The sequence below is a fragment of the Carassius gibelio genome, chromosome B25 (genome assembly GCF_023724105.1).
Source record: "Carassius gibelio isolate Cgi1373 ecotype wild population from Czech Republic chromosome B25, carGib1.2-hapl.c, whole genome shotgun sequence".
Lineage (NCBI taxonomy): Eukaryota > Metazoa > Chordata > Actinopteri > Cypriniformes > Cyprinidae > Carassius > Carassius gibelio.
Window position 1 is genome coordinate 21945368 of NC_068420.1, and position 25773 is coordinate 21971140.

At 38.2% G+C, this 25773-nt stretch overlaps 2 protein-coding genes across 6 annotated transcripts in view; one reads left to right on the forward strand and one right to left on the reverse strand.

Moving 5' to 3' along the window:
• ano5a (anoctamin 5a) overlaps positions 1 to 6430 on the reverse strand; it is a 32326-nt gene extending 25896 nt beyond the window's left edge. For 4 of the 5 annotated variants that reach the window (XM_052597852.1, XM_052597851.1, XM_052597850.1 and 1 more), the window contains exons 1-2: positions 6171 to 6419; positions 3818 to 3879 (exon numbers count right to left, since the gene is read on the reverse strand). In XM_052597852.1, coding sequence (XP_052453812.1) covers positions 3818 to 3879; positions 6171 to 6237 — 129 coding nt within the window. In that variant the 5' untranslated portion in view covers positions 6238 to 6419. Of the gene's footprint in view, positions 1 to 3817; positions 3880 to 6170 lie in introns of all 5 variants that reach the window. The other variant, XM_052597853.1, reaches the window with a different exon arrangement.
• A 4057-nt stretch (positions 6431 to 10487) lies between these two features.
• On the forward strand, positions 10488 to 25726 carry LOC128014348 (anoctamin-9-like). The gene is made up of 24 exons (XM_052597859.1): positions 10488 to 10731; positions 13756 to 13830; positions 14358 to 14480; positions 14901 to 15043; positions 15249 to 15298; positions 15415 to 15482; positions 16125 to 16204; positions 16315 to 16449; positions 16643 to 16736; positions 18035 to 18095; positions 18174 to 18256; positions 18685 to 18789; positions 18887 to 19054; positions 19240 to 19276; positions 19372 to 19483; positions 19680 to 19737; positions 19829 to 19926; positions 22288 to 22484; positions 22747 to 22899; positions 24199 to 24346; positions 24431 to 24553; positions 25011 to 25104; positions 25203 to 25315; positions 25415 to 25726. The coding sequence occupies exons 1-24, from the start codon at positions 10702 to 10704 to the stop codon at positions 25506 to 25508; spliced, it is 2442 nt and encodes an 813-aa protein (XP_052453819.1). The 5' UTR covers positions 10488 to 10701; the 3' UTR covers positions 25509 to 25726.
• Positions 25727 to 25773: the final 47 nt, after the last annotated feature.

Consider the following 25773-nt stretch of genomic DNA (forward strand, 5'->3'; position numbering starts at 1 on the left):
CAGATACAGACAATGTGAAGGGAACTTCAGTCTTGATGACTTCTGCAAAACTTAAACTATTTCATCAGAGGAGGCTGGGAGGAATTTGAGAAGGGCGAACAGTAAACAGAATAGTCTTAATCTTAATGTTGTTTAAATCTGGTATCACTGTATTCCTGCCGTGAAACACAAATGGAGAAATCTTGAAGAATGTTGACTCTGCTCATTTCCATACAGTGAAAGTGAATGAACACAAGTGAATGGTGGTTTGTCAAGCTCCAAAAAACACAGTTACAGTATCATACAATTAGTCAATTCAACACGTAATCCAAGTCTTCTAACTTTGCAAGAAAACTGATGAAAATGTATTTATTCATGTTACTATGAAAATCTCCTTCAAGCATGTACAAACCCGATTCCAAAAAAGTTGGGACACTGTACAACTTGTGAATAAAAACATAATGCAATGATGTGGAAGTCTCAATATATACAACACAGATGGCATATCAAATATTTAAACTGAGAAAATGTATAATTTTAAGGAAAAAATAAACTGATGTTAAATTTCATGGCATCAACACATCTCAAAAAAGTTTAGACAAGGCCATGTTTACCACTGTGTGGCATCCACTCTTCTTTTTATAACAGTCTGCAAACGTCTGGGGACTGAGGAGACAAGTTGCTCAAGTTTAGGAATAGCCAGGGCCGGTTCTAGTAAATTTGGAGGCCCTAGGCAAAATGTATGTTGGAGGCCCCCATGCCACACCCTCCTCCTCTCCACCTTTTAGAATTCACGAGTTCACATTTACACATCAAATTAAATAGAGTAAAAATTATGCGTATTTGGCGAGCTGTCCGGGCTCCGGGCTCTGAATTTTGGCCCAGAATTTTTTCAGTAATTTGTTCAGTAATTTCTTTTTAGTAACAGAGTAGCCCCTTATTTTGGATAATGAACAGTTTTATTTTTGATAGACTAAATGTCATATTATGTTTTGTAGAGAAATACATTTAATATGAATATACAGAAATCAGCTGCTAGTGGAAGTGATAGAAATAAACTACTAAATAAAAAGTCTAAAAGTCGTTTCTTTAACTGTATTCGGGTGTGCTTGTTCATGTGCTTAAAATTATTTTCAATAAATATGGCAACAGTATTTATGATTGGAAAACAAAAAAAAATGAAGTAGGTGTATTATGATCGAGCAGAAAATGTAAAGGCTAGACATCTGCGTTTTAGAAGATATACAGACAGTTGAGGTAGCTGTTTTGAATAATAAACAATGCTCTAGTATAGTGCGCTTGCTCTTTGACTGACAAACTTATTTACTTTTTCTTTGACTTAGTATTTTGACAGTCAGCTCCTGCCTAGGGCTGGAAATCGATTCCAAAGGAAAGGAATCGATTCCTTGAGTTCCAATTCAGAGGCGTAAGGAATCAAGATTTGATTCCACATGTTGTAATCGATTCCATCAAGTATAAAACGACTCCTTTGTAAGATTCAGATCAACAGTTCATCATGAATTCGCCTCAGTGAAACAGTGACTGGAATTACGATTAATTTCCGCGAACAGATTCTTTCGGACGGTTCGTAACGTATCTATTTTCTAACAAAATTCTGCATTATACGCTCAGATTCAAAGTGTCAGAAGCGAATTGTCCATCAACGGTTATCGCGCTCTTTTGAACTCAGAATAACCGTCAAATGATCTATCCCAAAACGATGCTGATCGTCAGGCTCAGTTTATTTGTAATTTTATTTTTTTTTACAATACATTACAATCACTCCAAAATAGATGCATGACGAGCTGCACTTTCTGTGCGTGCCTGCTTAGCCTTACACTTAGCACCACCTGAAGGATGCGTTCATTTCGACGCCATCAGATCAATTTGTAGTAAATTGGATCTCATTCATAAAACCGGTATGTAAACTCTTCATTCAAATATTTAGACGGTGGGCGTGACTCAGGTTTTGAAGGGGGATATTAATTGGTTGTACTACAGTTGAATGACAATTGTTATATTCAATTGAGAAACAGCCTAGTATTTTGCTGCCCTTGATTGGTGGACAAGCATATAGGGATGATTTGGAGGCCCTAGGCAACTGCCTACTCCGCCTATAGATAGATAGAGAGAGATTGCTCCAGATTCTCTGAATCTTTGGATGATATTATACCCAGTAGATGATGATAACTTCAAGCTCTCCTTTCTGATATTGCTCCACTATTTTTCGCCGCAGCATTGGGGGAACTGGTGATCCTCTGCCCATCTTGACTTCTGAGAGACACTGCCACTCTGAGAGGCTCTTTTTATACACAATAATGTTGCCAATTGACCTAAAAAGTAGCAAATCATACATTTATATGTACATTTAACTTTTCTGGCCTCTTATTGCTATCTGTCCCAACTTTTTTGGAAAGTGTAGCTCTCATGAAATCCAAAATGAGCCAATATTTGGCATGACATTTCAAAATGTCTCACCTTCAACATTTGATATGTTATCTATATTCAACTGTGAATTAAATACAAGTTTATGAGATTTGTAAATTATTCCATTGCTTTTTTACTCACAATTTGTACAGTGTCCCAACTTTTTTGGAATCAGCTTTGTATACATCCAAACTCGACATGATCAGTCACGAGACCTATGAGACCAGTCGTGCTTAGTATCATGTCACGCCAAGTCTGAATATGCAAAAGCATGAATGAGATTTGAGAGCAACAAAAATCCTTCGTATGACATCAGTAAGGTACTTTATGTTGCTGTTTTGCTCTTTTCAAAGCCACAAACACTTTCACTCTATGCAAAGCCGCAGCAGGTACATCGTGTGATACTTCAACATGATTCTGTGAAGTTTCACGGCATGTGGATCAGCAAATCCATGCTGATTTTTGGATGAACTAAACCATCCGAAGTAGATCTGAAAGAAAGTTTCTGAAAGCAAACACCAAAACAAGGATGAACAACACTGCGAGGCAATGGAAGCTCTTTGGGAACATGTACACCTTGTTGTTTTCATATGCAAACTAATGAGAAGAGCTGAGCTGATTTGAATGAATGTGTCATGATGGTAGCACACCTGTCTTGACAAACACATCAATATAAGCTCATAAAGTACATGTGGATATTTATGAAACACCATGCACTGTCTGTCTCCGTGTCTTGTGCATATAATAACCAGCTCTTTATGAATGCATTGTGCTTTGATTATACACACTTTGTTCACAGAATATATATAAACACACTTCTTTAGGAACCACTTTGTTTATCCTCTCATCTCAACAATGCTGTTTTTTTTTAATAATGCACAACAAACATGTGTAATAAACACATAACCTGCTCTATGACACCCGCCTCTGATTTCTATTGATTGTGATGCACAATAAAAGATTAGATTACAAGCAATGCTAGTGTGTTGTGGGCAGTTGCCCGGGACATTGCTCTGTTGTTGTTGAGGTTGTTGCTATGCTGTTATAAGGGTGTTATATATCTTTCGAGTAAGTCTATTGATTGTTTTATATCTTAATGAGATGGTTAGAGAAACATTTACCTGCTAAAAACACCAGCTTTGCTGGCCGTGTTGTGTTTTTTAAGTGGGTATTCCCACAGGGCAGTTCTCAGAGAGATTTCCATGCTGATTCAAGGTAAGACCATGAGGGTTGACCAGATCATCTGGCGGTAAACAGCAACCACTCGCTAGAAAGGCACGAAACCAGCCCTAACCAGAGTAAATCAGCCTGGACCAGCATGGGCATTCATCCTGGGGTTGTGACAGCATTGACTTGATCGAGTTATTCTAGAAACGGAGGTACAGGAGGCTGACCGTGTAAGAGTTTTTACCTCTGCATCTTCAAGTTGAAGAGTCTCCTTATCCGAACCAGAATGGAAACCGTTGTTTTCTTCTGGAACAGAAAAATTACAAGTTATAGATATTCACTTGACCTTAGCAAAAAGTCTTCCCTTTTCTTCAGAAAACGGGCTGTTGTGAAATCAGTGTGAATTCCTTGTGATAAAACTGAGACAAAATGAACTGTTCTGCAGCCATTTGCCATTCTGTCTCACTTTGTGGGGATAAAAAACTAAATCAGGTGACATACAACAAACCCTTGTTTAGCTGCTCCTCGACACTAAACCAAATATAATGATCATCAAATGAACACATAAGGAGCCAGGTTTATTAAACAGGACAGATGAGTGTGAGAACAACAGCGTCCCATAAAACTGGGAGGGGAAAGTCAGGTGAGCAGACTCAACAACACAGATACAGCCAGATCTTGTCCAGAATGATCAACCCATTCGACTACTTTATTGTTATTGTTGTTCTCATAGATTATTATATTGTTTTATACTGTCTCATAGGAGTTTAAGGCCGTATGCATGAGAGGATTAACACAGAGGGAGCGTCCTGAAGTGTTTGGGAACACAAGCGTTAATCCCTGAAGATGCAATGCAAATCTTGATCTTTGGTTATGTGTTCATGAAGAGAGAAACTGCTGCTCACACCTAACACTGAATCCATCAGTCGATCTGGTTAAAGTGAGTGCAGCCCAGCTCGTGCAGAAGGGTTTCCTGTAAACCACGGCCCTGAACACCACAGCTAATAACATGCTGCACTTTCTAAGCAGAGACGCCCCAGTGGATATTTCAGGAGCATGTTTTCTTTCCTGTTCGTTGAAGGAAGCTGACGATTAAGGTTTATTTGCAAGACAATGAAGATTACATCATTTTGACTGACATTCAGAATTGCATTGCATCTATCCAAAGTGACTTGCACTGCTTTTGAAGGCATATAGTATTTTATGTTCTGTATTTTACGTTCATTTTTGTTGCTAGCACCATGCTCTTTGAGCTACAGAAATCATTCATATCAAACAAACTGTTTCTAGAGACCTGCATTTGAAAAAGCTCATCGAAATCTTTCTTTCTTTTTTTTGACCGCTGTAACAAAACAAGTCAGAGACGAGAAGTGAGAACGTGTGCTGACACAGGAAACTATGAACACGAAACGCGTGCCACATGGTTTGTGGTTAGTCTTTATATACATCAAGCGCCCCAAAAATATCCACAGATTTAAAAAAAACAACAATTTTCTAAATGGCTTTAGCATTAGTTACAAAGTTCTTTCGAGGGGAAAGCTTTTATGGGTCATGAGGCAGTGGTGCATGTTATCTAACCTGGATGGAAAGCATAAAAGTAGCAGAAGAGATAATAGAGGCCTTTATCAGCTCATAAGGAACTGCTGGGACAAGAGAAGACAAACTGAAGTCCAGTAACATTCAGACAGGTCTGACAACGGCTGGCGTATTCATATTGTGCCTCGACTCATATCTCTAGTCGCATTAGTAAATGTGAAAAGTCATATTCGGATTCACTATCAATCTTACAGTGGTTTGCACAAACACCTGAAGTGTTAAAGTCATTGGGAAGCTCCTGTCAGAAGTCTGTAGATGTCTGCTGACCGCAGAGCAGCTTCAGAGGAGAAGTGAGCTATCAGTGAGTCTAGTGTTAGTCATCTTCCCCAAACACCGCTTCGGCTCTGGTTGGCATGCAGAGATCATGACAGGGTGAGGGGAAAGTACATGACCATTTTAAGGCGAAACTTCAAATCAGTGATGTTAAAGGGGAAGCTGAACACATCTCAATCTACTGTTAAACAGCACAGAGACAGCTTTGTGACTGACTCTCCACACACTGTATTACATATCATATTTAAAACCATTCTTAATTAATGATACATCTTCATAGGCTATCACTATGTGACAGTGTAACTCTTATTCTAAAGTGTATCGTTTTCTGCCGTTTACAAGAAGAGCAACATTTGAAGCTATTTGTCCACATATCACTGTTTATAACGCAATGTAAACTTAAGGAAAACTAGCTATAGACTATAAGACATATAATACTAGCTTAAAGCTCGTTTGAACTTCATTTAAAACTATTGATATAAATCAATTATATAGCGTCAAAGCAATGTGGTTAAGTAACTCCAATGTTACAATTTGGACGGAATGTGCGTATTTTTAAAATAACGTTACTCTTCACGCCAATAACTCTTGGAAGTCCACTTGGAAAATAGAAATGAGAAACAAAAGTGGTGTTAACTTTTGAGTGAAACGCTGAGCTGAGCGTTAGTGAGTGTTTTAACCCGATGTCGGTGTGTGTGAGCGTGCAAAGGCGTGTTTCAGACACTTACCGCCGCCGGACCAAGCAGTTCGGTTCATTTCTATAAGCGTCTCATCACTAGACTTCCCGCGATTCATTTTCACCTAGAGTCCTGTTAGAGATATTAAATGTGAATTAGTTTGTATTTGAAGGACCGAAGCTCAGTCCGAGCCCACGGCCTGTGATCCGTCCCTGCCCTGCGAGGAATGACCGTTCACTTCACGCTCAGCGGAACAGATTTGCCCACTCGGGTTAGTCTCGGGTCTCCGGCCAAATTACGGTCCCTACTATGGCTATGAGGATAACTCCTCATTAATATGTAGGAGAGGGACTTCACTATTGGACGGTTAAACAAAAACGTCATCACAATCTAATTAATATTAAAGCGCTAGTCTTTCGTATTGGAAGGCTCTCCAGCCACGTCACGGGGGTCTGTTTAAAATTCATGAGCCGCTCCTTCCACGTGAGTCGCTCTCGCGCTTTAAAGGGGAGGGGTGTCAAATCGCCGCAATTTCGTCGGCACACTACAAAGAGATTCCCATAATGCTTAACTTCACTTAATTTGACTTAAGCTTGAAGAACAGCTTAATGTAACTACTGCTAATCATGGTGAATTTGTGGAAATTAATTGGTTGAGTTTATGGAAATTCACTGCAATATAACAATATCTACAAGTTTTAAAAGCTCCAAAGTCAGCAACATAACAATACAATAGTAGCTATTAAATCAATAGACACACACATACACACACCTTTCCATTTATCAAACACTTTTATCCCAAGCAACTTAGAAATGAGGACAGTGGAAGCAATCACAATCAACAAAAGAGCAATGATACGCAAGTGCTATAACAAGTCTCAGTTAGATTCAGTTTTTGTTCTATTTTAAGAAAACAAGCAGCTTGTAAATGAACAGACTGCAAGTCTAAAAGAGGCAAGGCATTTTTTAAGAATAGAATTAGAATAGAGAGTGCTAGAGTTACAGGGTCACATAAAGATTAAAGAGGTGTTTTTTAGCTGATTCTTGATGGCTAAGGACTTGGATTGAGTTGAGTTAACACGCACACACACACACACACACACACACACACACACTGATGGACAAAGATGAGAAGAGAGCACGGCGTTATTGTCTCAAATGTTCACGTTTAATTTTATCTGAATTTCATGTTGCCTTGATAACACAGCAGTAAAAATTAATCTGATTGTAATGTCTTTAAGTTATTTCAAAGTTATTTCAACTTGTGTACTGTCTCAGGTATTCAGTAACATGAAAATATTTGCAATACACACACTCACACACACACACACACACACACACACACACACACACACACACACACACATATATATATACAGGGCACAACTCTGTATAATGTCATGGGTATGACACAGGTATTATAATGAGAGGGTGACTTATGAGGACATAACCCATGTCCCAATTTTTCAAAACACTTATAAATCATACAGAATGAGTTTTTTTGAGAAAGTAAAAATGCACAAAGTTTCCTGTGAGGGTTAGGGTTAGGTGTAGGGTTGGTGTAGGGCCATAGAATATGCAGTTTGTACAGTATAGAAACCATTACACCTATGGGATGAACACACTTTACACAAAAACAAACGTGTGTGTGTGTGTATTTAAACGTATTAAATCTCAGTAACATCTGAATGAACCATGATGAGGATCATGTCATAAACAGCAGAGGTTGCAGGCTCTGGAGGATGTTTATGAGGGAATTAAGTTGTTTGAGACGAGCGATGATAAGCGCTGCCTTCCTGCCCTTTCAAGGACGGATAAACTAAGATTGTGTTAGTCTCTGACATCACAGAGCCGCTAAACAACAGCATTACAAACCACGTGTAACGTCCTGTTGAGCATTGATGGTTTACGTCGGTGGTTGATCAGTGTTGGGTTTATAATGGTCAACCCTGAAACCAATAACTAGAGCTGACTCACATTTAATACACATTAAAACAAAACTGCTTAATATAGAATTAACTGAACACAAATTGACAAAAGAAAATGTGCAAGGGGTCATTAACAAACTTGTCAGTGGATTTTGGACACACATTGTATGACTTGTTTATCTGTGTTTTGTTGCACAATGACTAGCTAACATATCACTTGATTATCTGAATGTTATAAAAACTACTCTCTCTGTCACACACACAGTGTTTCAGGAGAGAAAGCTGTCACTGAAGCCTCTTCTGAAGAAGTGTCCACATCTGCTGGCTCGTCCCGGCCCCACCAGGAGCCGTGTGTCCCAGTATAGCCTCTTCTGGCCGGGGCCACCCTTCAAGTGGTTACCACAGCCCTTCACTCTAGCAATTACACACACACTTGTGTCCGGGTGTGGCAGCGGGACAGAAACAGAGCTGCCCATTCCCAAACCTTCACTGCAGCAATCTGGGATCCATCATTCCTCAGAGCAGACGCCCATCTTCAGGGGTGGGACCGCAGTAATCGGACAAGAGCAGGTTCTGTTTAATCAGAAGATTATAGAGGAGACCGGGATACATGTCATTTGAGCTCACATGATTATAAAGCCAGTGAAACATCAAACCAGTTACTTGTTATAAGACACATATTCGGAGAATTAACAAGATTAAGCCAGCCTTCAGCAAAAATAATAAAGAAATCAATCTGTTTAGTTGGTCTAGGTCAAATTAATTCAATCTAGTGTGTTTAACTTAACTTTACTACATTTGTTAAAATACATGTTCTACTGCTTTTTAATGATCTAAAGTTAAATTAATTGTCTTACGTTCGAATGCTTTGTTTTCTTAGCTTGTGTTAATCATTAAACACAACACATTGCATATAACGAACAACAACAATAAGAGACGAGAACAGCTACTAACACCCGATCCTTTAAATGTGGCCTTGAACATGGGCTAACTAGTGCTTCTCAACGGTTTTTAGTCACGTTCCCCTTTAAACCTAAAACAAATAAATGATTTTTCTGAGTATAGAAAGTGTGGAGTGTAAGGATGTAAACAACTATTCATGTGTACTTGGTCTTGATAGATGATGGGTTATTAACTCAATATTAAAATATTAAATAAATAAACATAGTTCACCAGTGTGTAATGATGAAAGTGTAAGTATCAGGGTGCTTTTGTTAAACTCTGGAATAGCCTTCCTGATAATGTCCGGGACACACTCTCTCTGTGTAAATCTAGATTAAAACACATCTCTCTGGTCAAGCATTCAAATAATGCATCTCATAATCTTGAACTGCAGTTATATCTGATCAAATGCACATTATTAATCTTTAGCATGGGTTAAACTAATGAATTCTGCTTGTGCTGTTTATGTCTCTGTTTGTTTCTCTGTTTTTGCTTCAGTCTGGATCCAGAAGAGCTGAGAAGAGATGATGCTGACCCTGAACCAACAAACACAACTCCCACATTCTGCTTTAAGTGTGAATGCATCACATCATAACTGCTGTTAATAGTGTTTGTCTGTTTGATTACGGCTTTCATTGATTTTTCAGAAAATGTCCATCATATGATTGTAAAATGAGTCACCACTACCTACTACTAAATAATATAGAAACAATTTTCTGTAAAGTCGCTTTGCAAAGATTTGTATCATAATAAGCACTATACAAATAAACTTAAATTTATTATAGTGATCTAAGATGCTTTTGTAAAGTTTCAATAGGTAACAAACTAACTAAATAAGAATCAAACAAACAAGTATGGATGAATAAATGAACACACACACACACACACACACACACACACACACACACACACACACACACACACACACACACACACACACACACACACACACACACACACACACAGGGTGTAGTCTCCCGCACAGCCCTTAACAGAGGTTTAACAGAGCGCGTGCTTCCACCTGTTGGCCAAACCTCGAAGTGCACGCAGACTCAGAAAGGGACTTGGGTTATGATCTTCATTTACAATAAACTGTCGTCGGGGCCACAGGATGAACGCGATCATTCCTAAGGGTAAATTAACTGAATTTTCTACACACACACACACACACACACACACACACACACACACACACACACACACACACACACACACACACACACACACACACGCATACACACACACACACACACACACACATATATATATATATATATATATATATATATATATATATATATATATATATATATAAACAACGACAACAATTCTACAAGCAACTAAAGAAAAAATATATATATCCTTTCGGTTTTTAGCGACTTACAGAATTGTTGTCGTTGTTGTTTTAATATAAAAGATAAAAGGGACTTCACTAGGCGCATCTGTTTGGGGTTATTGCGCTCTTATGATGAGTTTTGTTATCCCACGCAAGCGCACGTTTCGTGACGTCACGACCGAGTGATCCGGCCGCATTCCTCGGCTTTAGTGTCAGTGAAGCCAACAATAGCCGTTTAGTTCCTTGTCACAGCACGGAAGTCAGTCTGAGTTTCGCATTCATCTTCTGTGTGAACGCTCAGCTCTGTAATGGCGAACGAGTAAAGATTCGTCTGGACGTGAATCCGGCGCAGCTGTCACACACCTGGACCGAAGAAGATGAACCGGACACTGAGCCCCCGGAGACAGGTGAGAGACCCCCTCCTGACACCTGTGTCCCTGACCAGCTCTTCTCAGTGCTTCACTAAAAACACCAAAACTGAGAGCCAGCACAACCTGTGACTTGAAGAGATGTTGTGTCTGCAGGAAGGATGTCTGATCAAAATATGGATCTATAGATGTTTAAGGTGCCTGGTGATTTTCATATATAGTTTTAATAACCACAGAGTGGTTCCTTGTTACCAGTGATTCACTACAGAATGACCTCAAGTTTTGTTTTGCTTTTGTGACAGGAATGAAAAGATTACAGAAATTGTTTGAGAAACAAATCAGTGTGAGCAAGGCAGTATAAGCTCATGCAACATTGATCTCGCTAACAAAGACTTCCCCTCATTGTGGTGTTTGAGAGGAACAGCTAAAGTTAAATATAGATAAAGATAAAGCAAATATCACCCGGACTGAGGACCTAGTGTGTTGTGAAGGTAAGGGAAGTAACTTCCACTAACCCATGAAGAGGCTGAAGATCACAGAGATGAAGGTTTATTTGTCTGCAGCAGCTGTCATGGAGAAGCAGTATCTATGACACAGCACTAGTGTTTAGATCACGCCAAGCATCACAAAACGCTCTGTCGTCTTTCATTACCAATCAAAACACTTGCTATTGTTGTGTTGCTGTGGGACGTTTACACAGCTCTGAGCTCCTCTGATTTGTTTGAGAAAACTTGCACTGGCACAGTGGCTCGTATCTAGGTACGTGGACTATACAACAGCTATTAAAAAGCAGAAATGACGTGAACCCCCATGGCTTGATAACTTTAGTCAGCATGAAGGTATGTCTGGCATTCGTGGGCATACTCTTAAGAAAGAAATCTTTAGGATCAGTCAGGAGAATGAAAGTCAGCGGTTATTCAGAGCTTCCCAGAATTTTCCCCAATGTGTTCATTATTATTTCAGCTTTTGTGCACGGAGCTGCATCTGTCATTATTTCACATTAGAGTGAGAACGCAAGGTCAGAAACGGATTGAAATGTAAATGGACGAGTTTGATACTGATCAAAAGGGCATATGAGCTAAAATAGCTGAAATCTCTTTTAACATTCTTTTTCTAGCTTTACAATAGTCTTTTTTTTAACACTCTTACCGTGTTAAGAACATGACTATGTGAGTGTCGAAAAGCAGAGCGAAAGTGGAAAAAAGATAGGTTACAGGTTTCATTTGACATTTTAAAATCAAGTCTTTTCCACTATCAAACGGCAGTAAAAAAGGCAAAATCAAACTTCTTTTCTCAATTAATTTCTTACAAAGCTAAGCGTCCAAAAGTCCTGTTTGATAGGATTGACTCTATTCTAACTCTATTCTTGACTCTATTGTTCCATCTGTCACTTGCAATTGCCTTGTCCTGTGAGTTGTCTGTCTAACTTTAAACCTGTCTCTCCTCCTCAGCTAGCTGATATAATCTATGAAGTGTTCTGGCTCTAAGCTAGATATTATCCCAGCTCGTCTTTTTAAGGATGTTTTTTTCTACCATCAGTCATATGGTAACTGCTATCATAAACCGTTCTTTAGCCACAGGTGTCGTTCCGGCTAGTTTTAAGCATGCAATTGTACAACCTATGTTGAAAAAACCTCAACTTGATCCAGAAATGTGCAGTAACTATCGACCGATCTCTAAACTTTTAGAGAAAGTAGTTTTTTCACAGCTCCAGTTTTATTTGAATTCTTTTAATATTTTGGACATGTTCCAATCTGGCTTTAGATCATTACATAGCACTGAATCAGCTCTGTTGAGGGTTACAAATGATATCTTGCTCTAGATTCAGGCTCTTGTGTTGTGCTGGTTTTGTTATACCTGAGCGCTGCATTTGATACCATTGACCACAACATTCTTCTTGTACGACTAGAATATGTGGTAGGTGTCAAGGGCTCTGTACTAAAGTGGTTTGCTTCCTACCTAGAAAAAATGACTTTTTCTGTAAATTTAGGAAATTGTTCCTCGTCATCTGCGCCTGTTTTATTTGGTGTGCCCCAGGGATCTATTTTGGGACCTTTATTGTTTTCCCTTTATAAACATCAGCTTTACCTTCCAGTAAGGCTTGACACCACTGCTTCATTTGATGCTATTGGAATGTGTAGATGATATCAAGAGGTGGATGACGAATATTTGCTAAATTTGGATAAAACAGAGGTTTTAATTCTCGGTTGTCCGGCAGATTCCTCTCCTGCTTGGAAAGCACAGTTAGGTCCTCTCTCAACAAATGTATGCAAACAAATCAAAAACCTTGGAGTTATCTTTGACTCTTCACTACTCTTTTACAAACAGATTAGTGCGGTAGAGGAAGCTTTTTCCATTTAAGATCTATTGCAAAGTTGAAGAATATTCTTTCAAGCAAAGACCTAGAAGTTGCAATTCATGCTTTTGTAACATCACAATTAGATTATTGCAACTCTCTTTATTGTGGTTTTCCTCAATCTTCAATCTCGATTGCAAATTGTTCAAAAAGCAGCTGCTAGACTTTTGACTGGGTCTAGAAAGAGGGATTATATTTCTCCTGCTTTGGCATCCCTTCACTGGCTTACCATTAAGTTTTGAGTTGATTTTAAGATCCTTATGTTCATTAATAAGGAGTTGTCTGGCTGTGCACCAAGGTATATTTGTGATCTTATTGTGTCATACTGTCCTGCTAGGTCACTTAGATCTTCAAATCACTTGCTTTTAAACGTGTCACGATGTCGCTAAAAATTAAAGGGTGATCGGGCCTTTTCTGTGGCTGGGCCCAAGCTCTCAATGCTCTCCCTTATCATGTGAGGTCTGCTCCTTCATCGGACATTTTAAAATCTACTCTGAAGACACATTTTTATTCTTTAGCTTTTGGAAATTTGTAATTGTTGTTTTTTAAAGTGTAGTCCTGCTATGCACTATGTACAGCACTTTGGATCAATTTTTATTGTGTTAAATGTGCTTTATAAATAAAGGTTGTTGTGACTACATCTCCACCTGTTTATCTTCTTGTAAATGAGGTGATTGTTCTGAACTCTATATATCGTGTTGTTGCAGGGGAGCATCGACTTTTTGGAAACCTTCGGAGTTGTGAATGAGAATGGCATTGAAATCCCTCCAATGCCCCCAGTGGTAAGACCTGTAGCTCACCACTAGTGAAAATGCATCTCGTTTTAAATTTAATACATATTTATATTGTCAGTTGAATAAAGTATTGGAAAAAAATATGGGGCCTTTGGTCTGACATGAAATATGATGAGCCTTCAGTGTGGTTTGAGAATGTTTTAATACTGTATGTTTTGGATCATTGCAAAGAAAATAAAATCTGATATACAAAAAAAAAAAAAAAAAAAAAAAATATATATATATATATATATATATATATATATATATATATATATATATTATAATTCCTTTTTAATGTAAAAAAAATAAAAAATAAAATAAATAAAAACACCAGCAGATTTTGTGGTCTCATTTTATATCCCACTGTACATGATTTAATTGGTTATAGCATATATACACAAAGGAAAGTCACTACAATGAGGTGACTGTTTATATAGTTTGCATTTATGTAACTGGTATGTGTAAGTGTACATGTTTTTATGCTAATATAATAATTTCTTAACAACACTTTGTTTTTTTCTTCTGCACGTCAGCATCCTCCTCTGACCTTCGATTATGTTCTAGTGGCAAAAATCTCAGAGGACGAGAACAGCCACATCTTCAGAAAGCAGTCAGCTTTCATTGACAAACTAAAGAAGAAGAAATTAAAAGTATATGTAAGTGAGTTTTTCCAGTTGTTGCTTCAGGTATTTTTAAATGTAGTACATATTTAATATCTTGACACACGAAGAGAATATCCCACTTTTTTTATATGGAAGTGTAAGTAGTTGTTGTTTCCCTATAAAAGGGTTGAAAACATTGTGTAACTGCTGACACGACAGTGTAAAACTGCGGTTCTCTTTTACACAGTTTCATTGCTCAAACATCAGTCTAGCAAGTTAGCAAGACTTGGCAGTGCTTAAATATACCACTAGAAATATTACTTTTATTAGGACAAATATAGTTCAAAACTATATAATGGCACTGCTTTATTATATTGTTCGGGGATTGGTACTAATAATCAAGCTCCATAACTATTGTCAAATATGTGTGCTTTACTCTTTGTTATTGGTGATTTTTCTTTTATTTCTTTTCAGAAACTTGGAGATGATGATGACAGGGTGTTTTATTGCATCCGAGCCCCACACAATATTTTCGAGACTTACCGGTATCTCCTGAAAGTGTCTGACGCCTGTAACTGGAGCTGTGAGCAGCAGGGAACCATACCTCAGTCGACCAGGTGATACATGGACACAGCATCACCAATACAGCTCTCTGACCGCTTGAAGACCTCAGGACGCAAACGCATAGAGTTGAAGTTTTTAACAAATGCAATTTGTGATTTGCATAGTTTTGTAGTTTACGGTTCTGTGTTTATCAACCCACTGACAGATTCCTGGCCAATACATTATATCAGACATTAATGTGCTGTCTCTCTGTTTTAGGATTCGTATCGTTGACTTCATTCTGAATCACACATGCATTGAATCAGATGGTGAGTAACCGTTTGATTGCTAGACTGCACATATTCATTTTCAGTACATTACTGTATTATGCTAGCCTTTGTATGACTCCTACAGAAGTGCCTTCTCCTGTTTTCCTCTCTCTTAGGTGTTTCAGAATATCTGCCAGATCTCATGAAAAAAAATGTTTTCGAGACTCACTTTTGTTTACACGAGGTTTGATTTTATTTTATATCCTCTCGCTCACAGCATTTTCTACACCTGTCATACAGAGTCCACGCTCCAGATTAAGTACATGCAGATGTATTTAACTGTATCTTAGGGTGAGGATTGTACGTGGTTCAACATTTTGTACTCCAAGCACTGCAGGGAAATGATCTGGGTATAACGCATTACACAGTAATGAGCTCAGACGGGAAAAACTGGACGCTGTGTTGGTTTCATGTGAATTACTTTATCAGACAGTATTTGTTTCAGTATGACCTACTTCGTTTTTTTGTGGCACATTTCAGAAAGAAGTTCAAGGAGACAGAGCACACCTTCTTTGTTTTATTAATTTTACAAAAGCACAATGTTGTATTGTTGTTGCAAGTGTATACAAATGAAAGTAAACCATTTTTAGTGTTTCAAATGATGCATTATTCTTACCTCTCCGGTCAAAAATGATCATACAGAAAAGAGTGTGAATGTTTCGCTGTTATCAGAATGAAAGTGATCATTCAGGTTGTTATTTTTAATGACCATAATGTTTTTTTTCAGTCAATATTAAATTACTGAAAAAAATATTTTGTATTTTATTTTTTTTATTAAGGTTGGATAAACAAAAAATAAAAAAAATGTGTGCCCTTTAACTTTTAGAAAAGGGAGCAAAAGGAATTGAAGCAGAGCTGGGCTCGATGGTCTGCTTGTTTCAAAGGGCAACCCATAACTAACGTCAGGTGCTCTGATTTCACTCATTCCCTTCTGTTTGTTAGAGACTTACTCTCATTCTGGCATGAAATGAAAGTATATTTGAGGTTTTCCTGATGGATGTATTGTGTGTTGTCAGGAACTACCTCGGTGAGAAGGTGGCTCTGTATTTCCTGTGGCTGGGCTGGTACACATTTCTCCTGATTCCTGCTTCTCTTATTGGTGTCATTGTGTTCCTGTACGGCTTAGCTTTTTACAACTCAAGTCCTCTCATGTGAGTAACCTGATATTAATAAATGTCAGTGTTTGATGTTAAGGATATCTTTGTTGTCTTTTTGTTCAATTAACAAACAAATAAGAAAGAAAGAAAGCATTGGATTGCCATTTTATATCTAATGTAAATGATGGGTCCTGAAGTAAAACCAGTTGGTCTGTGTGTGTGTGTGTGTGTGTGTGTGTGTACACAGAAAAGAGGTGTGCCAGTCAAATGTAATAATGTGCCCTCTGTGTGATAAAACATGCCGAGTGTGGGAGCTCTCTGACACCTGCATGTATGCAAAGGTACTGTACTTTTTATTCCATTTACTGGGCACTGACACAGTTACATATTTACATATCCAAACATATGCAGTCTACCATGACACTTAACCCGAAGCACTCCGTCACAGGTTAGTCTGGTGACTCTATAAACATGGACTTTAAAACATACACCCATTTCACTAAAACTGTGTATTGCCGGCATTATTAACATCTTGTGTACACCTCAGGGAAGTTTTATGGAGATGTTGTTTTATTTAGTCTAAAGTTTGTTGCATCTGTGTTAGTCATAGTTTTCAACTCTTGATAGTTTTCCTTAAAGTTTGCTTTTATTTTTCTAAAAATAACAGAATGCAGGGACACTTAATAATTCATATGATAATTACCTTTATTTTTCACATATTTTCCACAAACCTTTTTGCAGTTAAACTTCCAGGTTCACACTCTGTACGACCAAACCCATTATCCAGGTCAATCTGTCTTTTTAAAGCAACAGCCACATCACTTCCTGTGGAAGATACCATTTTGGTGTGATGTCAGAGGGGGATGGGATTTAGGAAAACCTTCTTTTGCCGTTTGATTAGTTGTTAAGCTCTGCCTCTGTTAATGGTTGTTGTTTTACCTGTTTGCAAGGTTTAATTGTTGTGTTGGGTGTTTATATTATTTAATTTGATCATCGAAAACTAAAACATTTGTACCTAGTTGGTATGCTCTATAGGCGGGGCGTCAGCCTATAAATAGGCTGTATGACTGAAAGAAGTTTAGTTCTGATTGTGGACTCTTTTGGACTGCAAATATTATCACCTTCCAATAAAACAACTTTTTGGATTTGCATAAACTTTTTGTTCAGCACGTCATTTCCCTTTTCCACTCCAACTGGTCGGCCTCCCTACCTACACACTCAATGCCCTTCCACATGATTTACATGAGGGCTTTAACTCATTGCTACATATTAACATGTGTTGCTACATAACACATATGAAATAACTCCTTAGCAGATCTGAACAGGTGGAGCTGGGGAGGTGGAGGGTTTGTGAGCACGCTGCAACTGGCTGCTGATGCAGTTACAAACAATGGGCTGCACCGTGTGAATAATGACTGTATATTAACAAAAGCTCTGAAACAAGTAGTAAATAGTAATGTCTGACACGTGTATAAAAGTTTTATTTTTTAAACAGATTACTTTGCTTTGAAAGTTCTATTAGTGTTCCTGGAAGAACGTTTATTCCAAACTTTAAAAGAATCTTACAGAAATGTTTCTTGTTAGCTGCATGGGCCCCTTTTAAAATCAAGGTTCAACTATTGCAATATGTGTCTTGCAGGTGAGCCTTCTGTTTGATAATGAGGGAACAGTGGCGTTCGCCATGTTCATGGCAGTGTGGGGTGAGTTCACCAGCTCTAACCACAGTTGAGTTGAAGTGAGTCAGTGTTATGTGTCAGATGTTAATGTCTTGTGTGCAGCTACTGTGTTTCTGGAGTTCTGGAAGCGTCACAGATCCTCTTACGTGTGCGCATGGAAGGTCTTTGACTGGTGTGAGGAAGAGGTATGAACAACAGTCTCAATAACAACCAACATTAACTACATTCATGCTTTTTATTAAGTTAGAACAGCATTGGCTCCGCTAATTTCCAGCCTTTAAAATTTTCCATCGCATGGCTTAATAAGACTTGCAATGCAGCACAAATTGGTTGTAAATCTTCTTTTTGTATACTATTTAGAAATTGTTATGTTCAGGATAGGGGTTGGTTAGGTGCTCAAAAATATCTATGAAAGTAAAATGCATGCAAAGATTCGAATACATCTTGATCTGATGAGTAAAGTAAACAAATGAAAGTAATGCAGTTCCCCTTCGAGGGAACTCCCGATGCTGTGTTGATTTGATGATGCAGCGTCTCGTTCCTTTCTCAGGAACTACAAATACGAAACAGTTAGTGTGGTTTTATAACATGTGTATGTGCTTGGATCACGCAGGAGGAGCTGATTCTGGAGATTGTAAATAATGCACAGTGTGAACCCAAGATGCACAGGCACTCTTATCTGCGCTCCACTATAGTACTGGTTTTAGTCACTCTCATGGTAAGAAACTGATGGCGTGTGGAGGTGACTTCACTCTCATCTCATAAAACAGGTTTAATTCATATACGCACTGGTTTCTGTGGTGCTGTGTCTTCAGTTGCTGGTCATCATCGGGCTGACTCATGTCCTGGTTGTGTGTCGAGTGATCGCTACTGTGCTTCTGGCCGAAAACAGTTCTTGGAATGTCATTACTGAGAATTCACAAACAGTTGCTGTGATGCTCGGAGCCGTGCTCCACTACATCACCATCACCGTCATGACTCGGGTAAAAGCTCACAAACCTCTGTCTGAGAACAGGTGGTCGTCTTCATTTAGTTTGAATAAAGTCTCGTTCTGATGTATATCCTGTTTAAACAAGTCTGGACATAACCATGGTTTTGGAATATCGGAACATTTGTCTCTTTTCGTCTGATGACAAAAGTTATAACCATGTACAATCATTTTCTGCAGGTCAATTGTACAGTAGCTATGAAACTGAGTGAAATAGGTCAGTGGAGCAAGGTTTTTGGCTTTAATTACCAAACATTTGGACTGTAAACCATATTTGTTCATTACATACATGCTTTTTTCCCTTGCTTACAGAGAATAAGCACTCCCATGCTGCCATTGAAAGGAGTTTCACAGTCAAGATGTTCACGTTCCAGTTCTTTACCATGTTCTCCTCTCTCATATACACAGCGTTCTTTCTGGGAAGGTAGCCTGGAAAAATGAAAAGTTATATTTTTACATATATTATACTATATTATGTTATACTATATTATATTATATTATCAGTCTCTGCCAGATACAGCACAAATAATCTTAATTTCTAACAGTTTTACTGGAATAAAAATGTACTGTAACCAAAGAGCAAAGTAATAGTGAGCACTGGACATTCTTTTGTGTTTTAGGATCAATGGTCATCCTGGAGGGTATGTGAGGATATCTGGCATATGGAGACTGGAAGAGGTGTGCTATAAAAAATGCATTACTGTGTTCTGTGTTTCACTCTTTCTTGCTGATTTTTTTAAACGCTAAAAATGCATCCTTTTCAATTCAGTGTCACCCAAGTGGCTGTCTCACAGATTTGTTCATTCAGATGTCTGTTATCATGGTACTTAAACAGACCTTCAACAATATCTTTGAATATTCTGGTCCGTAAGTAGAACTTTTTTATTTGCTTTTTAATTATTTAACACTGAGGCTGGAAAACAATAACTTATTCAAAACTGTAAGATGTTTTTAAAAAGTACATTATTTTGTCTATTTGGTGTAATGCAATGTGTTTATGTGGTTTAAGGTTAAAAAACACATTATTTTCCACATAATATACATTATTGTTGTATATTCTCTATGCCCCGCCTTCCTGAAACGCATTGTTCTGAAAAGCGAAGTGTGCTCTGATTGGCCAGCTATCTGTGCACTGTGATTGGACGAATACCTCCCGCATGTGACGGAAATGTTACTCCCCTGTTTATCATACTTTGATGCTGAATCCCCAGACACGACAAGACAAAACGAATGAAACCAGGATCAGAAAACAGTGCTCTGTAAATTGCGTTGCACACATCTGAATATTTGGGTTGAACTGTTCTGGAACAGTGCTGTAAATACAATTTAACCTCTGATTTATAGTTGTGTCCTCATCTGGAAGGTCAAACAAAAAGTAGTTTCACTTTCACAACAAAACACAGTGACTCCACAACATGGCAGCAGCAGCAACAGCAAGAGTCAAAGTTACGCCTCCTTTCTTTGCATGAACATTTGGGCAGCATTATGCAAATCTTCCCACACAGTGATGTAGACATGTGGGGGCGTGTCTATCCCTCTGGAGTCGATTAACGCTTATACGCGTTATGAGTCATTTTCTCCTGATAACCCCCGAAAAGAACTTAAATTAAACTTTCAGTTTTGATCGTACACATAAGAGCAATACATCAATCGAATCTGTAAAGGGTCTACTTTTTTTGGATAAAGACATAATAACAACAAAACTCAACGATCTCAACCGACTGACTGAGGCCAGCCTAAAAAGATGCTCAGGACAGTTGACGGGCCACTGCTGCACATCGTCACGACCGACAGCTTATCTTTTTCACGTTTTTTTAAGCATTATTACCATTAAAACTTAAGCATCAAAACACAAGACACAGAAAAGCTTAACAGAGTTATCTAAAACTCGGACCAAAAATTATTCAGCACCTTATAAAGCACCATGTATTGCTTATTACCACTTATTACTTATTAATTATCAAGACGAATTTGTTCTGACACAGTTTAACTCTCAATTCTTGTCATATTTTATAATCATTTTACAAGCGATTGCAAATAAACTGTAATAATGTGAGAAATGTTGAAGGTGTCTGAATAAATGTAGGTTTGATTGTATATTTCATTTTTACGTTGAAGACTATCCAGTGCTATTTTACATTTAATTATTCGGTTTCTGTACCTTGACACCTACAAACTTGAAAAAAAAAAAAAAAAAAACTAAAACACTGTGTAAATAGCACAAATAAATAAAAATGAACGAACATACAAATTAAACAATTTCAAACAGGGCCCACTGGTACAACCTTCACCGTGTCCCCGCTGACCCCAGCTACGGCTCTCTGTACAAGCTCCAGTTCTCAACAGTCCCGGGAAACAATGTTCTGTATGGGGTTAATGCCTTATTCAAGTGATTTAACATTTTGTTTAGTGTTTCACTAACCGCGCATAACATTTTTTTTTTCCATGTACATACATGCTGCTCACATAGTATTATTATTATTATTATTATAGCCCAGTTTATGCTGATTACAGTGAAATGAGACTTTAGCCATTTAGATGTTTATAAGCAACTGAAAAAAAGCACAAATATCAAGGCATGACAAAACTTCTCCAGGCCTCAAAAATACCCTTACTGTGCGTTCACACCGCCGGCGTCTAGAGCGCCAAAAATCGCTCTTGCCGCTCTGCTCACGACGCTGAATCTTGTGCAGACTAACCACAAGGAGGGTAACGTTATAAATTAACCTCATTAAATATTGTTGTGGACGAAGTATTAAGATCCTTTACTAATCATGTATAAAGCACTGTAAAAATACTCTGATGCAAGTAAAAGTCTTGCATTGAAAATGCTACTTAAGAAAATATAATCAAGTATGAACATTACTTAATGTAAGTATAATAAGGGAAATGTGTTTAAAAGTAAACTGGGATTACAGTACTATTATTTATTATATCATTAGATTATTATTCCTATAACGTTGCACATCAGCAACTCACCAGGAAAATGAACAATCTCAGAGACCTTGGTCCACGTATCACTTTTAATTAATGTTTTATGTCCCTGTACGCAAACAGGGACACATAGATTATAGCAAACGCGAAACAGCAATAATCAACCTGTCCTCTATTGTGCTTGTGAACTAATGTGACCGGAGCTGCGTTCTCTGGTATCCTGGAAAGGGACCCGAACCAGAATCAAGCAGATTTTCTTTATGAACTTTGTGTCTTTGTATCTTCTTTCCACAGCTGGTTTAATCGGTGGTTGAAGAGGAAAAAGACCCATAAATTCAGGAGAAGGTGTTTCAAATGCTATAAGAAGGAGTGTATGTATGCCAAGGAAGGATCTGAACTCTGTGAGAACTGCAAACTCGAAGAAATCCACAGAAACTACAGCCTGATTAAAACCGATCGCTTCAGCCTCTTTAATGAGTTCTTGGAAATGGGTATGGATCTTGAAAATATACTTAAAAGATATAATTGTAAACGTGTTGGACTTGGGGTGTGCTCTTTTGATGTGGGCCAGCAATAAACACCCCTCAAACTAACTTATGATTGTAAGCTAACATCCACTCAAAACACCTTAGCAATCGCACTTTAACCACACACAGTAACCTAGCATTACTGTAGAGATTTGCATGAAATCTTTTATTACAAAGCGTTTGTACAGTATCTGATTTTTGCACTGCCCTTTTCTCCCCTCCTCAGTGATCCAGTTCAGTTTCACTACCATCTTTGTAGCTGCATTTCCTTTGGCTCCATTGTTGGCTCTTCTAAACAACATCATTGAGATCCGACTGGATGCCATTAAGATGGTCAGCCTTGAGCGCAGACTAGTGCCAACGAAGGTCAGTGATATTGGTAAGAGAATATGAGGTTGTGATTGGCACAAGTTTTTCGAGTGTCCTTCTGTTGCAGCTGAAGTTTGTTTTTAACAGGATCCCTTATCCTTGGAGGCCAGACACTGAAGGTGAAATCAGTCAAATCCCTATGAAGTCTTTTCCGCCATACCATTTTTATTTTTTCCTGTAAATTAGAAATTTTCCTCCTCCTAGACTCTTTTTTTTTCAGCAATTCTGATTGAAATCTGATCATACTTAGTCTGGATGACAACAAACTTCACAAAATTGTAAATCTGTTTGAGCTACATTCATATGTGGTGTGGATTCCTATTCAGATTGCAATCCTGAAAATCTGTTTCGGTCAGATTGGATTTAGCATCGATTTTTTCACGTTATCACGCCACGTAAAAAATCTCTGACATTTGCATGTTTTGTAAAAACATACTGAGTGTCTTTGCAGAAACAATCGTGTTGTTGTAGAGTGCAAGTCAAGTGGAAAACGAGAGTGTAATGTTAGTATTCGCATCCAGTAGAGACAGCAGACGGATAAAGTTGCACATTCCCTCCTAATGCGTTTCTGCCGCTTCCTCATAAGATGAATAAAATAAATAAAATCCTGCCTGACGGCAACATGTTATAAGGCTTGATTATACATGGGGCAACTTTTTGAGCAATGTTGTCGGGCAACTTTGGGCAATGTTGCTGTCATCAGGCAACAGGTAAGACAGAGGACCTACGCCCGATCTCAAGTATCCAGATAGATATTTGTGATGTGAACAGTTGCGATAGCTTGTATGGACAGTCCGGCATCTCCACTGCAGTCAGATATGCACAAAATTGGTTTCGAGTTGTCATGCCATTTCCAAAATAATGCACAAATTAATTTGTCGAAGCACTCTCCAAAGTGAGGCTATAGACAGCAACACTTTGAGCAACACATGATCTGAGGTTACCTGCACAGTTTCAGTACAGTGCCACATAGTGGTCAGGAGATGTGAAAAATTGCTCTTTTTGCTTATAGCTTCTGAATTGTTTTGCCAGATATCACAAGACTATCTCTGTACATTTAAAGCGGCATGGTGAGTTGAAATTTAAAGGTACACAATTTTGCGCTTGGCCACTTAATTGCTGCTTGCAACTACATTTTAAGTTGGTTTTATCAGTTTGAACAGCACACTTCAGTGCAGATTATTTAATGAATCGGTCACGGTATAATGCAACTTGGCAAAGAGACTTGAAATCGAAAGATGGCAGCAAACTTCAAGAGAAGATGGAAAATGGAAAAGATGTGTATATATGACTCTTTTTATGATTTCAGGTGTTTGGACGGATGTGCTGGAGGTGATCGGTGTGCTTGCAGTCATTGCTAATGGTCTGGTCATTGGTATATCCTCTGATTTTATTCCACGACTGGTTTACCAGTACTTCTATGGGCCTTGTGCCAGCGGCAGTGCTACTGGCATCGAGTGAGTGGATATTTCACTTCTGCGTGATCAGTATATTTGCAGCAGCACAAGTGTGTGTCTTAATCTTCTTTGTGTGTTTCTCAGTTGTATGGCTGGATACATAAACAACACTCTGTCCATTGCTAATATAAGTGACGAGAGAGTCAGGGATGATTTCAGAAGTGTTCAAATGGTCACTTACAGTGGCATAAATGTGACACACTGCAGGTAATATTACTAACCTTTCTAATAATCTATCCGTCCATCCGTTTTTAAATGAATGCTTGAATGTTTTAGGGGGTAAGACTATTCAGTAGAGAACCGCAGTCCGATAGGCCACACACAATCTGGCGTGATGACATCATTAGCACATGGCACAGCTGATTGGTTGGCCTAGAAATTTTGGCGAGAGTTCCCTCTTTTTGGTGTGTTCACAGTGCAGGAACTGGGAACATATTTAGATCTAGAAACTCCATTTGGGGAACTAATTAAAAGTCGGGTCTAAAACAGTGCTATATGAAGCACCAGTGATGCTGACTGGCCAGAAACATACAAAACCAACACCAACTCCCGGGCATTTTTTAAAAACATTGTACACAGAAAACGTTATGCAGCGTTGTGCTCTTTTCTCAGAATCGATGTTATGTAACACTACAAGTTTGGACTTTCTTGGTTTTCATTCCAGCTACAGAGACTACAGAAGTAATGAAGACTTTAGTTTAACGAACCAGTTTTGGGTCATTCTGGCAGCACGATTAGTCTTCATCATTCTGTTTGAGGTAATCTGACATGCACAAGAACACGATTCAAGACAGAATAATTAGATTAAGATAATGAATAATTCATTCGGTTCATTACCTCTCTCCTCTTTGTCCAGCATGTGGTGGTGATGTTTAAGTGTGTAGCGAGCTGGTTTGTCCCCAGCTCACCACTGGATGTGAGAAATGAAAGACTGTATGATAAACTCAGGAGACTTAAGGAAGAACTGAGGTCAGTACCAAGAGTTACCACAATAAAACACATAGCACAGAATAGAACAAGCAATGTGAAGCTCTTTTAATGAGTGCATAATCAAGGTTTTTTTTTCAGAGCTCAAAAGGACACTTTGACCAAACTAAATGAGAATGGCAATGCAAAAAGAACATCAAAACAGAAAAAAGCAAATAAGCGAAATAGTATGTGAGCCAACCAGATTCTCCTGCACACAGTTGTTAGGTCCTCATTCTAGAAGACTATGATTGTTGTTAATTACCTTAGTTTGATTATTTCATCTCAGTTTGTGGATTAACGACTGCTTGATAAATCAGTTTTGTTTATCATGTATAAATATGTATACAATATTGTTCAAAAGTTTTAGAAGTTGTATTTTTTTGAAAATAAATATATTGTGCTCAACAAAGCTGTATTTATTTGATCAAGTGATGCAAAATTGCCACTAAAATATAGTA